The sequence below is a fragment of the Solanum tuberosum genome, unplaced genomic scaffold (assembly GCF_000226075.1).
Source record: "Solanum tuberosum cultivar DM 1-3 516 R44 unplaced genomic scaffold, SolTub_3.0 scf00363, whole genome shotgun sequence".
NCBI classification, from domain to species: Eukaryota; Viridiplantae; Streptophyta; class Magnoliopsida; order Solanales; family Solanaceae; genus Solanum; species Solanum tuberosum.
The window spans coordinates 288,680-305,043 of record NW_006239298.1 but is presented as its reverse complement, the minus strand read 5'-3'; the positions used below and the strand labels follow the sequence as shown (position 1 = coordinate 305,043).

The window sequence follows — 16,364 nt, the reverse complement described above, 5'->3', positions numbered from 1 at the left end:
GGGGTATAGTCAACTAATAAACTAAAGTTGAGGGGTATTTTTGACCCTTTTCCCTTTAATTTTTCATGTGACCTTTCATGTTTCCGTAATTTTTCGAAAGCTCCAAAAATTAAAAGTTAGATTCATTTTACCCTAGGCTAAATTGAACATTCTAATTAACCAAATATTAAATAATAATATTTTAATTATTATTTGAATTGTTAGTTATTTATTATTTATTATAAAGGCAATGAAAGAATTATTATATTTATTTTACCCCTAGGCTAAATTAAATTTTCTAATTAATTAAATATTAAAAAATAATATCTTTGAATTGTTAGTTATTTATTATAAAGATAATGAAATAATCATATTTCATTATATTTATTTTAATAGTATTTGACCTTTCAATTTTCCATGTGTCTTTTCATGTTTCCGTAATTTTTGTTCTATAAATTTAACTTTCCCAAGAAAGACTTGTATTTACTATTTCGATAATTCTTGTGTGTAGGAGCTCTAAACATGTAAAATAATGTCACAATTTGTGGTGAAAGTTGTGAGATCCCCTTATAAAGTCATGAAAATAGACAAGAATTCAATTATTGAAACATCGGAGTTTGGTGTGTTAGTTTTATACTTATTTGTATAATTAGAATTATAATAAGACTTTTTTATCTCTCTTCATATAGTTGAAATGTTGTTTTGTTAGCAACTTGCTTTAATTTCAAAATTTTATTTTGTATGCTCAAATATTTGGGTTTTCATTATAGAGACAACGGCAAAAAAAAAAGAAGCCTAATTGTCTTGCTCATGTGTATCTTCTTTTTTTTCTTTGTACTTATAATTTTACATATACATTAACTTTCATCTTTAAGAATGAATATGATAAAATGTATACTCTTTTTTTTTTGGAAAAGAAGAAGAAGGTGAAACATATAACATTAGATTAATGGTGAACAATGTATGAAGAGAAAATTAAATTTTATATAAAAATAGTAGTTATGTTCATAAATATCCCGATTTTCAAAATATAAATAATAAAAACTTTTACACCTTAGTTTTAAATATTTATAATTAACTAATTAGTTTAAAGTGCTTGTGGATAAAAATTTAATATAATATTTTGAACACATTCATTATAATTATCAAGATATTCAAAAGATAATGTAAAAAAATTGAAAGATTTTGTTTTCCTTTCACTCAAAGTTAACTTACACCATTTTTGATACAAAAAGTAACTAATCTCCTCTTAAGCTTTTAATTGAAGAAACATTAACATTGCAATCTCATGCAATCTTTTGATCTTCTAACATTATTCTACCAACAAAAAAGAACTTTTAACACTATCGAGAAATTTAATTTAGATAGTTGTTATATTTTTCTTTTTGCTTTACAAGCTTATTTTTTGACTTGTAAATAGAATTTATTTTATTAACCTCTTATATTACTATCTCAGTACATTCACTCAGTAAGAAACCTCATTAGACATATTTTATAAAAAAAAAACTCAAATTATATTTTTAATAGTATTTATTTAAAAAATAAAATAATATACTCATTAATACGAGTTACACGCGCAAAGTGCGTTTCCAAAAACTAGTTAATCATACATGACAGCATTTGACATTATCTAATCAGCTGTCTATAATTAATTATAATAAGTAATAAAGCATCTTACAAATTTAGCGTGAAACAAAAGCAATTAATTGAGATAATTGGATTTATATTAGAACAAATGGAATACGTAACGTGCTAAGCAACTTTCTGACTTCCGAGTTACGTCAGTCGATAGGATATGCTTTTATATTTCTGTTTCGGTATTCGAATTCTTGAAGTGATAACTAATATTTTATTAAATAAAAATCTAACATGATTTAATTTTTCTCCTTTTAATTTGATAATTCCATTTGGATAGAGAATTATAAAAAAAAAAACTTTTGAAAAATGAAAAATATACTGAACAAAAATCATGTGCGGTCATGAACTTTTAAATTGTATTATTATATGTTCTGAAATAAATAAATTAGGAAACTATACCAAAAGAAATCGTAATTGAATTGAATAAAATTATCTAAATTTGACTGATCTTTTACGTTGAGGGAAAAAAATTTAAAGATTTAATTTCTCATTATCATAACATTTCATTGGGATTCATAAAGCAACGATAAGAGAATAATATTAGTACTTATTTTGATATCTCTAATTGATTTAATAAATTGGTGTTAATGTTAATGAGATGGGCTAATTTTTTGGTGTGGATGTCAAATATGATATGCTTATAATCTTAATATGTGTTGTATGAGCTATTTATGTATTGAAGTATTGAATTTCTTAAAACACTTAAAATAAGATATTGTACCAAAAATAAGAAAAAAACAATTCCTTTTAATTTAAATCTGATAATTTCGTATATACCAAATCCACGTTCCATTAATTAGTTTATCCTATTCATTAGTTACATTCCGATAATAGAAGAAAGCACCTTTATTTTTTCTATTTAAATTTAAATTTATTACAATACGTTTCAAACTTTTTTTCTTTCTTTTTTACATCATTACACTAATAAAGTTATTTTATTACTACTAATTTTTAAAATCATACTAAGAGATACGAGATAGGAAAAAGAGAACGATGACTAAAATATTTGAAATTATTATATTATAAAATTAATGATGCTTCAATGAGGAGGTGTCAAAGGTTTGGTTATAGGGCTACACATAGGGGTAAGAATATGCCGAAAACGTATTGGGGAGAGTTGATTAGATAATATGGGACAAACTCATATTACTGAAGACATAACTAATACTCCATCCATTTCATATTAATTGAATTGCTGAGACATTTATCATTTTTCAAATTAACTTAATTGTTCAATTTTCTAGACTACTTTTAAAATGTTCTTCCAATTTTACCTTTCATTAGTTAGTATTGGAATTAACTATTAATTAATGTTTAGTTATTTTAATCATAAATTTGACAATAATTAATAAGGGTAAAAATGGAAAGTTATACCTAATTTATGTCTTAATCTTCTTTTTCTTAAAGGGTGTGAAACACCTCAACAATTCAATTAATATAAAATGGAGAGAGTACTATAGGAAAGAGGGAAGGTTGTGTATTAAGATAGAAGGTTGATAGAAACAAAATGTTACTCCCTCCGTCCACAATTGTTTGTCAGGGTAAGGTCATGCACATCCCTCAAGGAAAATTTAATACAATGTGTAATTTGACTAATATAACCCTACTATATCAAGAATACCAAAGGTCCACATAACTTTTCAATTGACCTACACAATCATTAAGGGCAGAATTGGAAAAAAGTGACTAATTATTTCTTGATTGTTTAAATTGACAATTAATCTTGGACATCTATTTTTAGTATACCTGCCAAACAATTGTGGACGAACGGAGTATCTAGTTTATTTATCAATCTCCATGAGATAGTAGTGATAAGTCAACATATACTCTATTCTCCCTAAATGCTGTTATAGTAGTATAAGTGCAAAAATTATATATTGGATTAATGGGGCGCCATTTTTTCCTTCAATAATGTATCCCTTAAATAAAAGTATTTTTTACTATAAAAGAACCTCCACGGCTGGCGTGTTTCAATTTCTCATATTTAAAGCAGATCAAACTAATGACGAGACGTATAAAGTTACTGTTTATTACTTTTTGGGTAAGGACATACTAATACAGTGTACAAATTGTCGTTATCCTTTCTTGTCCTCTTCACCACTAGTCTACTTATGTTGTTGCGGCCAACTTCAAGAAACATAACATTTAGGTGATACATTCTTGAATCTCTCAAATTCACAAAACCAACTTGTGCAATTCTTGAATCTTGAATAATGGGAGAAGAAATTGAGGTGATACATTCTTGGTCTGCACCAAGGTCCCTAAGCACCAGCCTCATGTACTCTTTTGCCCAGGTGAGGAGTATTCTTTTGTTTACCATCATTCTTGATGAATCAGAGGGGAAAAAGATTCTATTTTTTTCTCTGTGTGAGATGGGGTTCTTGAATAAATGTTGGTTCTTGAAAATTTTGAAGTGGTTCTTGAAAAATCATGAGATTCTTGGATTTCTTGATTTGGTTGACTTTATCTTACACTAGAATGATTTATGTTCATGAATCTTGATATAATGATGCTTCTCAAATCCCCATTCCCTTCAATAAGAGGATGATGGAAGTGGGGTTTGGAAAGTTGATCTTGCATGTCACCTAACACTGCATAAGCAAATAATTGCTCTTTAGTCTTTGGAATGCCTGTTTGATAATTCTGTGAATATATATGATGCCTCTTTCCAGCGAAAATAATGCTCCTACGTAATTTCTATTTGCTTGATTAGATGGTTAAGAATCCTAAGCAGTCTCGACACCTATGTCTTTGTTTGATTAACTAGCGTATATAGTGTTATTTTGATGGTACATGCCCTTTGGCATAAGAGTATTTTCTTGTGTTACAGAGAAATGACATCGAAGTTCTTGATGAACCACTGTATGCAAATTTTTTGCGAGTCACTGGAGTGGATAGACCTTACAAGGAAGAACTTCGATCCGAAATGGTATGTAAGATGAGTACCACATTCATGATTCCCATCCTTTTCCAGTTTTGTCATTCGTGCTGAGTTGCAATTTTGATACCTAGTATAGCAATCTTGATTCTTTTTAATATGGTTACATAATGTATGGCAATGCGCTCTCTGTATCTTGGATTAGAGTAACTTTTATATGAAATAAGCAGGAGAATGATGGAAATAAGGTGGTGAAAGAGGTCATCTTTGGTGCAGGAGTAAAGAAGTATCGCTACTGTAAGGTAATCAAGCAAGCATCATAGCTCTATTTATGAATAAAGTTATGAATGCACTAGAAGTTATGATTTGTTCTTTACCAGCCTTGTTGGATTTTATTGTTCTTACGTTTCTAAGAGAGATTCATTCATATTCACAGTCTTCTAACTCTATATCAGAGGACAAGGAACATCAAGATGAATTTTATTTACTTGTAGAAAAATGTTGGAAATGTGTCTGCTTGCTGCTAAAACTCAGATAACAGTTGTGACAACTTAGGCACCATACAATTTGTATGATTGAGAGTTAGCAACTGAGTGTTACGTCGGAAGGGTATTCAAGATAATTTTGAATATGTGTTCTCCTCTCAGTACTGGTTTCTCCCAAAGCTCCATCATTTTGTGATTGTTCAACAAAGAGTAGTTGGAAGGAGCAAGAACGAAGTCATTGAAGAGAAAAAATAAAAAAAAATAACATTTTTGTACGTGTTTTTAGAAAATGAAATAAAACCTGAAATTAAATTATCATATCTATTAATTAAAATTAAAACAAAATACAATATAAAGTTATGCCTACCAATTAAACATAAGCTATATACCGGTGCTGTATAATGCTAGCAAATTGTGAACTTTGTGTAAGACTTGAGTTCTTTACTATGATTATGATTTTTTTTTAAATGGTAAAACACACCCTTATGCCAGAAATTTTATATAAAGTAAATTAATAGTTATATAGGAATGCTTGCTATTGCTTGACAACTTTGGCTTGAGTTTTCTGACAAATAAGATGAAGAACCAATAAGTTGTCTAGACAGCTGCAAGCCTGCAAGCAAGCATTTAACATTGTGGGTCAAACACTGAGTTTCAAGGGTCTGGTCTTTGATAGGTTTCGAGCACTACATAGTGCTGTAGACAGTTTTGGTAATAGAGATCTGTAATTAGATTATTAATTCAAATTTTCTCACTATTCCTTCTTCCTTCTCGCAGCATATAGCCAAACAATGTGTGCCAGGTTTGACAAATGAATTGATGAAAAGAGGAAAGCACTTCATACTGATAAGGAATCCCCTTGATATCTTGGTAAATATAAGTTCAAGTCTTGACTCTTGTTACTGATGGGTTGGTTATAAGTTTCTAATTTATTCAGTCTGTTTTTTTTTAAAAAAAGATTATGTTCTTTTGTCACTGTACCAAGTAAGCAAATTAATGGAAAATCTCAATACCGATGCATCACTAGCAGCAGGTTCATTAACTATGTGACATTGCTCATCTTATATTTCTCTGTTTATTTTATATTTTATTAATTTTCATTTTCTATTTGATGTAGAAAATGTTATTTCTGCTTCTAACAAATTTAACTTACATGTGCTATGTTGGTAGCCATCCTTTGAGAAGGTTGTACCTCCATCATTTCTTGAGCTGGGGTTGGCAGAGCTGGTCTCCGTATACAGTGAGTTATCTGAATCAGGAAGACCCCCACCAGTTATTGATGCTGCAGATCTTCGAGAAAATCCCGAGGTTCGTTTCCAGTAGCATTATTCAGTTTGAAGCATAATCCCCTGTCATTACTGGTTTATGAAAGTATGGTTCTTGGTTCTGATCTTCCTAGTTGGGAATGTTGACAAACTTAGATACTAGGAAGATATGGTCCTTTGTCCAGTGATGCCCAAATTACTGAACTTATGGTTTCAATCACAGCTATTCTAGTCGTGCAGTAACATGTAATAACTGATTATTGCTTTGCACTGACTTACGGAGTTGCCAGTGCGAACATTTTCATAGATGGTTTAAGAATTATAGAGATGGCTGCTCATTAGGGTCCTGTCACAACTTCATTGTGTCTGCTTAGTCATTTTACCACTGTATTCAGTGGTATTCCTTCTCTGTGTAGATATATAGGTATTTATGAATAAGAACACTGTTGGAGTAACACAAAAACCTTAATTTGTAGAAAAAGAGGAAAGGAACTGTTATGAATGTGAAATTTTAAGCTATTGTGCTTATATGGTAACACAACTTATCACGTGTTTTCATTATAATAAGCTAAGGCCTAATTTGTGTTTATGCTATCAGTTGGTTTGCTGTGAGAGCCTTCTATGTGCAACTTGATTCATATGAACTAAGGCGTAGGGGTCAGGCTTAGTGTCCCACCAACTATGACTGGTAGGGTCAGCTTCTATTGAATAAATGTTAAGACCTCATTTATAAAAGTATGTATAGCACTAGTTCTAATGCAGTTAGTGCAATGTCCAGTCTCCTTTATCTGGTTCAACTTTTCCCCCTCAATTTCCTGTTTCATCTTGTTTTAAACATGGCAGTCTGTTATACCAACTGAAAGAGAAATGAAAAAGAAAAGATAGTTAAAATACCTTCTCCCAACTCTTACATGAGGATTGAGGAATGATCGCAGGATTGAGTGTCTTGATTACTTGTCTAGTTGCTTATAAAGTTTCACAACTTAACATTTTGAAGAATTCTCTGCTAATTGTCTTTCTGCAGCCGACCCTGCGTGGCCTTTGTGAAGACCTTGACATTCCATTTCAAGATTCAATGCTCAGGTAAGCTAAATTCGTGCTAGAACTTTTAACAAGTTGTGGACAATAATCTATCTGGAGTCACCACACTAGAAGATTTTCTATACTTTGTAGAGAGCCATATTTTTGTGTAGACTCTACTTTTTGGTAATACTTTTTTGTATGCGGAAAATTTACCGTATTAATGAGATTATGTTACCTTATCAGAAGAAAATCATCTCTCTGGAGTTAAACAACTGCAACTATACCTAAATCTCAAGCTCGTTGAAGTTTTCAGGTGGGAAGCTGGACCGAAACCATTTGATGGCATCTGGGCACCATGGTGGTATAAAAGTGTGCATAAATCAACAGGTTTTTCTCCAGCAAAGAAATACCCTACGGTATACGGTTCACAGATCCTTGATTACTATTTGGTTATGCAAAAACTTTAATGATTAAACAGAGTATTATAGTGGCATTTAGAAACTCATCTTTAGTGCCATCAGGTTACAAAATAAAGAAGAGAGACACTCTTTACTTCAGTTCGTATTACCAAGTATGATTGCATATGAATTATTTTTCCAGGGATTATCCACAGCTCACATATTATCCTTATTGGCGGAGATATATTGTGCCGAGTGAATTTGAAATGGAGAAAACTATTTAAACAAAGTCTCTTTCATGTCCCATGCTTACCAGTCACCTGTTGTTTTTGCATGTGCAGCGCGATGTGTTTTTGTTCAAAATTAATCCCATGAAAGTTGAACCTATTTGTTGTTACTCAGTCTTAAATTGTTTTGATTTTGCTGGCAGCTCATTTCTTTCCTAGAACATTCTAAATAATCATGAATAAAGCTAAATGTCACGTGAAAGACATTTGCTCATAGTTTTTCCTTCTAAAAATTTTCAGCCATTTCCAACATCATTGTATGATATGTTGGAGCAAAGCCTACCCTTTTACAACATGCTTAAACGTCATGCTAGACGATCTTCTTCTAATTACCTGAACTCAACTTTACCTCATCCTAGTCTTCCTGTTCCTGCTAATGAGAAGCTGCTTGCATGGGTTGGTGATGAGATTGTGCCTCGTGAGACTGCAAAGGTAAAATGGTAACGTAGTTTACCAAGAATGATATTCGAATAATTTCTGTTCTTTCTGCTCTCCTGCTCAACTAGCTCTCAATTTTTGATCGCTGCAAGACATTTTCTAGGTTTCAGTATTTGATTCAATTGTCCAAGGTGGTGATGGAGTTTGGGAGGGGCTTCGAGTGTACGGCGGAAAGGTATTTAAGCTTGAGGAGCATTTAGATAGGTAAGTGACAACAACTAGTGCTAAATTAGTCACCATTAGTCAGATATAAGATGTGGATTGTATGAGGTGTGACCATTGTCATCAGGCTATCTATTTATTCTCTTTGCCTTTTATTGTTTTCCCCGTACACCTCAAAGCCCCTAAATATTGGTTGACTTGAATAGTTTTCACCTACTGACAGGCGGCGGTGCAACCAATATTTCTTTCTTTTCATGGTCTAACTATTGTAACGATCATTCCGATGGCTCTACTCTTTTTCCCCATTGATTGTTCCAGTAACACCAGTAATTTGGTTAATTTTCTAGCGGCAACATATTTTTGTACAAATTAGAATAATCCTTTTGGGTGCCATTGCTTTTTTCAATGGCACAGTGAGAGTATACTACCTTGGGCTTCTTTTATGGAGGTCCAACTGATGTTGTAAATGATGAGAGTATACAGGTAAGAACAAAAGTACATTAAAAAAGAAAAAAAGGAACTGTTCACAAACCACAGGTTAAGTCCTCTCTTTTGATACGGGAGGAAGTCTCTAAACAATGTACTTTGTCGCTTCATGAGCTTTAAGTCTATCTGGATAAGTATCAATGTAATACTAACAACAAAGAATCACCAATTAATTTCAGCACAAGATAGTTTGTAAAATATCTTCCACTTCTGTTGTATATCATCAAATCTATACCTCATCATTATGGTAAGATACTTGGACATGAGATGCTTCCTCTGCATAAGATTTAGGATCAGGCTCTACGTAATAAAAGAAGATCAAAAAGTGTCAGACAGGGGATTATAAGATTTTGCAGAACAGGAATTTGAGGCATAATCATTTATGTTTATGTAGGACTATATGAGAGATCCAGATCAAACTGTTCAGAGGTGGTTACAAGATAGGAAACCTGCACTGACTTGAACCTATAGACCGGATCAGATTTAACTGTTGTGAAGAGAATTAACTGATTAAGTTGGTGTCTTGATGTAAAATTTAGAGGGAAAATATTAGGCTTGGATGGTTTTGCATGGACATTATAATGAAGGGGCATAATCAAAGAAAATAACATCAAATGTGTAAAAGAAGATGAAGCATGGATGCAACTCCCTGTGAATGAGTAACTCCAAAGCAAAGATAATGCTTTGCATAACTTGAAAATCAAATTTATCAAAACACACCTTCATGTGTAATGCAAACACACCAGATAGGGCAAATTATGCAAATGAGTTGCAAGTCCTAAGGGTAAGAAATTTTCAATGTAACGACCTATTCTGCCTCCATAATATGAAATGAAATAGGATTAATCAGTGAAGATAAAGTTGAACGAATATCAGTTTTGAAACGATTTAGCTTCTTTGATCTGAATCACAGAATAATGTGCCGTATCTATAAAATGCTTTTTCTTGCTCTAAATTTACATTTAAGTTTCCTTTTCTCAGGATGTTCGACTCTGCGAAAGCACTAGCTTTCAGCAATGTACCAACTCGCGAAGAGGTAAAATGCTGTGGCAATTCCCTGATTGGGTCTAGGTCCTCTAAGCTTTTGTTTTCTACATTACAATATGTAGTATAATTTGTAGAACTTGTGACTTGATGCAAGAATATGTAGGTGAAAGAAGCTATTTTCCGGACTCTTTTAAGAAATGGAATGTTTGATAATGCACATATCCGACTAACTTTGACACGTGGTAAAAAGGTAATCTACATAATTGCTATTACTCTATCTATTCTCATATTCAGTCATTGTTTTGGAATCTGATATAAACGCATGCCTGGACATTAGGTCATATTATGTTTTTAATTCTAGTTCTCTTTCACTCTGGCCTTAGAATTTCTCATGTTCTTATCATTAGGTAACCTCAGGAATGAGCCCGTCATTCAATCGTTATGGATGTACTTTAATTGGTAAGTTGCTTTCTATCTTTTTTGTTGTCTGAATGCCTACTTCATATACTCTTTCATTGTTCCTCGGCATGAACAATGTCAGGGTTCAGCCTACACTATCATCTTGTAAGCATGAAAATTGTTTTATTATGAACTACTTTTTGTTTATGAGTTCTTATATCCAAGTTACAGTTGCCTGAAGTTGTCTGAATTAAGAATGTTTCGAACTAGTCAGCAAACCTTTTTCCTGAACTGCATTTCTCTCTCTCTCTGTGTACGTGGTGATGAATAGTCTGGAAAAGAGATATACCAAAGAAATTGATTAACACCATCCTTGAATTTTCAATGTCAATAAAAAGTAAAAGAAAATATATTAAAATACTAAATGTCCACTTTCTTTACTTTACTGGTGTAGCTATAACTCTTATTTGCCGTCCTCTTTTCTCATATTTTTATTATACCCTTTTTTGAAGTTCTTGCTGAATGGAAACCTCCAGTCTATGACAATGAAAAGGGCTTAATGTTAGTGACGGCAACCACTCGTCGCAATTCACCAAATGTAAGATATTTCTTCTAGTTGAACCTAGTAATTTCATGAGATTCTATGCCTTTTCCTTGCCCCCTTTTTTGGCTTAAAAATTCATTTCGTTTTTATCCTTATTGCTAAAACAATTTCCATTCATCTAGAGATTCTTATTCAAGTGTTCAGATCATCTTTGAGGGAAGTTGTGGTTTTGTTGATAACTCAGCATTCCCCTGATCCTTTGTTTGTTTTACTGCAGGGAGGGGGAGGATTTACCCTGAAACTATAGGAAAGGCCTCGAGTTTTTTTTAAAAAAACCTCTATCATATAGTTGCAATTCGATTATATGCTGTATACTACACCAGATTATTATTTTTTCACATTTCTTCTTCTATGCTTTATTATTTGTAGTAGTTGGTTTCTTGAGTAATAAACCAGAATCAGATTTCTACTCAGTAGCATCAACAAGTGCAAATATCAGGGCTCCATATCTGGTGAAACAATTTCGCTCTTAGTTGTTTATCTCTTATAATTTAGAAAAGACGGTTTTTGGTGCTTCTTGTTTTCTCTACTGGAGTTGGTTGCTCATCCTCTCATTGGTCTTTAACTTGATTTAACTGTACAGTGCATGTTAATAGTGATCATTTCTTAAAATGACGAGTGACAACTTGACATTTTGTCAGTTACAGTCGAGATAACTATCATAAAGCATGATTATGTTGAGGTATCCTGAGGAACTTCCGTTTGCCTGAAATTAAGGAAAAATAAAAGAAGGATAGAAAATTTGACATTGTGTTACTCTTCTCTGTTTTCAGTTTATCTACACTTTAGCACCATCATGTGGATCCTGTACTTCCAAATTCCTTCATCAGACTCTTCCATCATAACTTGAGCCAATTTTAAAAGATCATTCTCTATTAGCTTTATCAATAGCCTGTTCTAGAGTACCTTTAGAACAAACTTGATACTGAGTCCAAGTAAGGATGGTGATGTATTGCTGAGAATAAAACCATGATTTAATGTTCTTCCTTCCCAACCATGTCCATAACCCCACAAGATGATGTTGGCCATGGATTGTAATTTCTTCTCATGATTTATATTTAATCCTTGGTTAAGGTATCTAATGATCTATGCTTCCTAGTTAATGAAGTGGAATAACTTGCTTTTCTGTTGCTGCTACTATCTTAAAACCAAAGATTGAGGAAAGCGATACATAATTCCTTGAACTATCTTTTAAGTGAAAAAACAATGAAGTTCATGTTACTCTGAGCTTTTGATCACTGTTAATAAAATTGTGTTTGGGGTACCTCTTGTCTTAAAGTAACGACTTGTTGTTTCCCTTGCAGAATTTGGATTCAAAGATTCACCATAACAACCTTCTCAACAACATTCTTGCAAAGGTATTTTTCTCTATGCAAATCAATACAATGAGTATTTACATAATCTTTCTATTGTGAGGAAGTCGTAATTGCGATCCAGAAATTCATATTGACAGTTCTTCAGTTTTATGTCTGCTTGCAGATTCTTATCTCACCCTCTGCATTTTAAATACTTTATATTAAGAAATTATAGCAATTTCCCTTTAAGAGTCAAATTGATTGGTTATGCAGCTAAAATTTTGTTGGATCAGCTGTAAAGCTGGAAGCACGTGAAATGTTTATCCCACTCCCTAATTAAGATTATGAAATGTTTAAATGCCAATCAAAAATATCAATGCAAGTAAAAAAGTTGGACATCAACAGTTAACTGGGATGACGGAAGAATTGTTATATGGTTTAGTAGCTGGACAACTGCTTCTTGACAATTTTAAATTGTGATCATTATACTATGTGGAAATACAAAGGCAACTCCAGTTTGGTGAAGGCCAGGCATTCGTTAGAAATTGCAGTTGTTTCTTGTCTTTGTCACACTACCACACTGTATGATTTGTGTGCATCCACCTGGCTGTAATTGACAGCAATTTCTCCTCTGGTGCAGATAGAAGGTAATAATGCTGTGGCTGATGATGCAATCATGCTTGATAAAGATGGCTATGTGTCAGAAACTAATGCTACAAATATAGTAAGCTCATTTACCTCCTCTTTGAGGTTCCCCATCTCTATCCCTCAGGAGGCAAGCCACACTTTAGGGAAGGTCATTGCATGTCCTTTCCAACAGATTCCCTTTTTGTTCTGTAATATCTGCCTGTGTTTGGTGGTATAACCACAAAACTCAAAAGCACATTCTCACACAATTCTGTGGTCATTTAGTTCATTGCAATGGTTTGAGCATTTTTTTTTCTTTTACTTTATTACTAACCATCAGATCTTGTGTTTCTCCTATCTTTGATAAAATTTATGATTTTACCCTTTGCAGTTCTTAGTGAAGAAAGGGCGTGTCGTGACACCTCATGCTGATTATTGCCTTCCTGGCATAACTAGAGCAACAGTAAGTTTTAGAAGATCTCTTCTTGTTTCTTTCCCTCTCTCCCCTCTTTAGTCTTTGATGAAGTGATAAATTTTTAGAGTTATCTGCTTGATGATCAACAATATATTTTGCAGGTCATGGAGCTTGTGCTGAAGGAAAGTTTAGCTTTAGAGGAGCGACGAATTAGCTTATCAGAATTTCACACTGCTGATGAGGTGTATACTCTTAACTATGCATTTGTTCTTTGAAAACCTAGAAAATTTGTTTCAAGCATTACCCAACAACCTTTTTTCTCTTAAAGATAAGCTCCAGACATTGTAAATTATGTTGCTTGTAAATGTGTCTAAGGAAGCTGCTTGAGAAATTATGAAATGAAGGATTTTAACACAAGGTGGAAGTATTCCACCTTGCTTGAATATGGTTTTCGGAGCATTTAGTGTATGCATCATTCTTATCACACAACTCAACCTACTCCATTTTCTGGAGAAACCATTCCTGACAAACTTTACTTTAGCTTGAATACCATTTTAAGCATCTACTGCATCTCTAAAATTGAATAGAGCAGCAGTAATGCAATAGTGTTTGGGGTAGCACCGATAATCTATCATTGTGCCTACTGTCACAACAACCCCCCACCCCACCCCACCCCCATATTGAGGAAGCTTGCGGCTGTTTTTTGAATATAAAAATCAGATGAAAACCTCTTTATTGTGCATCTCTGTGCCAAAACTAGTGTAACTACAAATACAAATAGCTAAAAAGAGGTTATATCTATTTAGGGGTAAATTCATTTATTTCAATATTTATTCTTCATACCAACAACTTCTACAAACTCCTTATGCCCGGTGTTTTTCTTCCAACCTTATCTTATTTAAGTCAATGATTTTGTTTTCTTATCAAGACAATATCATTGGCCTGGAAAAAAAAGTCGAAAGTAAATATTTATTATTCGTTATATGAGGTTTCTATATTTGTTTTAGATTCAACTTTGAAAATTGTGTGTATATTGTATTGATGGGCTAGGTAATCACTGCACCAAATGTATATATCATGAATCATGAAGGAATTAACCATTCCATATCAACTATTATTGAGACTCTCATCTCATTTGGTTTCAATGTGGATTCCTTTTTTGAATTCATTAATATACAGAATACAAGCTTCGCGATTCTTACGCTTGACATTACTGAATTAAAGATGTTCTAAGCATTTTCAGGAAAGTTTAGTTTTCCCACTCTTTGGTCCATGCAATCATTATGCATAAAAGATGCCCACTTTCTTGTTTTCTCACTGACCCGAAGTAATAAGGATATTTTTGCAGTCCAACTCTTAAGTCTGTAATTTGAGGGCATATATTGTGTGCTTCGAGAACACCTTTTGCAAAGTTAATTCCTACACAATTATGCTTCTTCCGTTCCATTATTTATGATACTACTTGTTTTGGAGATGCCTTCTTCTTTGGTTTTAGCTGTTTCTTGCTATCTAGTGTTGAAAAATGTTTGTGTTAAGACGAAGCTTCTCATTTTCATTTTTACTGTCACTAGTGAAGTTTGACTCGACCATCACCACCACCATTGGTTGTCTCGCCATTTTTCTGTTTTTGCCTCCTCTAATATGAATCTTTCACTTCCTGTAGGTGTGGACAACAGGAACTATGGGGGAGCTGAGCCCGGTAGGTTCAAAGTCTTGAATTGAATTAAACCTTTAGTGTCATGTGGCTGACTCAGTCATACAGAATTGCAATAAATATGTTCACCTAAGGATCCTTGGCTTGGTTTTCAATTAGGATCAATCCTAATTCACATAATTTTGGCCTGTCAAAATAGATTATTTTGAGTCTGCAGGTCATAAATAAATCTATCAACACTCAAAAGTGTGTTCAATTCTCTGAGCTGAAAATCTGAATCTTACCATTGACATGATGACACTGAGTATTCTGGTGTTTAACTTATTCGTGCTGATTTTACTATCATACTGAGGAACTATTTTGTTCCTTGCATGGACAGGTTGTCAAAATTGATGGACGTATAGTTGGTGATGGTCGAGTAGGACCTATAACACTGAGATTACAAAATGCTTACAAGAATCTCTCAAAAGATTCAGGAGTGCCCATACCAACCTATGAGAAGAGCTAAATATATAGTTTCCAGGTTCTTCTCACCTTCAATTTTACCTTCTTTCATTTTTTTGGTTATCAAGGTCTTTTTTGCGGTTGTGCATTAGTTTGATTTTTCTTTTTCACCAATTTAGGCTGTGAAAAAAGAAGTCCTCTTTACTACTTTTAACCTGTTCCTACGTATGCAATTTTCAGGTGTTTCAATACAACATAGCTGGAGAAGGGATGTTCTTTCTATCTATACAAAAAAATTCGTGTAATAATGTGGGGGGCCTTGTTTTCATATCTCCTAGAGGAATATCATTGGAGAGTCTCTCCGCAATTTATCAACGTTCAATTTCATGGTGTTAGCTTATTTATTCAGTCTCAAATTACCAAAGGGTTCATGTATTTTCATTAGGACAGTATTTTTCGGTCCATTTTATTAAATCTCTTTTCTTACGAAAAATAAAAAAGAATGACTCTTCTTGCGCAGCTGTTGAGCTGGGTGACTTTAATAATTTTTCGATTTAATCAACAGTCAAAATTTCACATCTCATCGTTCATGCATTCACATAGCTGTAGCTGACTTTAGTATTAACTTGTAACAGCCATATTTATATTACGCGAATTCATTATTGTGCATACTAAGATCGTATCTTCCCTAGAGATTAATTACTACATTCTTACAACAACAGCAGCACTCACTGACATCCTACTGGTCTGAGAAGAGTAGAGTGTACACTCTTACCTCGTCTGTAATGAGGCTATTTTCAAAGGACTATTGGCTCAAGTAATTTACTAGATTCTTACATTTGTATGGCATGTCTACACTCTACACCTCGAAAGACATAATTTAAACGAGAAGCATGGATT

The 16,364-nt window shown here is 33.0% G+C and overlaps 1 protein-coding gene across 1 annotated transcript; it reads left to right on the top strand.

Moving 5' to 3' along the window:
- Window positions 1-3,651: 3,651 nt before the first annotated feature.
- On the top strand, window positions 3,652-15,959 carry LOC102586887 (branched-chain-amino-acid aminotransferase-like protein 1). The gene is made up of 20 exons (XM_006361810.2): window positions 3,652-3,911; window positions 4,448-4,546; window positions 4,726-4,797; window positions 5,758-5,850; window positions 6,151-6,288; window positions 7,270-7,328; window positions 7,582-7,684; window positions 8,194-8,385; window positions 8,495-8,595; window positions 10,021-10,075; window positions 10,190-10,276; window positions 10,434-10,485; window positions 10,938-11,023; window positions 12,334-12,387; window positions 12,965-13,048; window positions 13,343-13,414; window positions 13,528-13,608; window positions 15,030-15,065; window positions 15,400-15,543; window positions 15,705-15,959. The coding sequence occupies exons 1-19, from the start codon at window positions 3,831-3,833 to the stop codon at window positions 15,526-15,528; spliced, it is 1,674 nt and encodes a 557-aa protein (XP_006361872.1). The 5' UTR covers window positions 3,652-3,830; the 3' UTR covers window positions 15,529-15,543; window positions 15,705-15,959.
- Window positions 15,960-16,364: the final 405 nt, after the last annotated feature.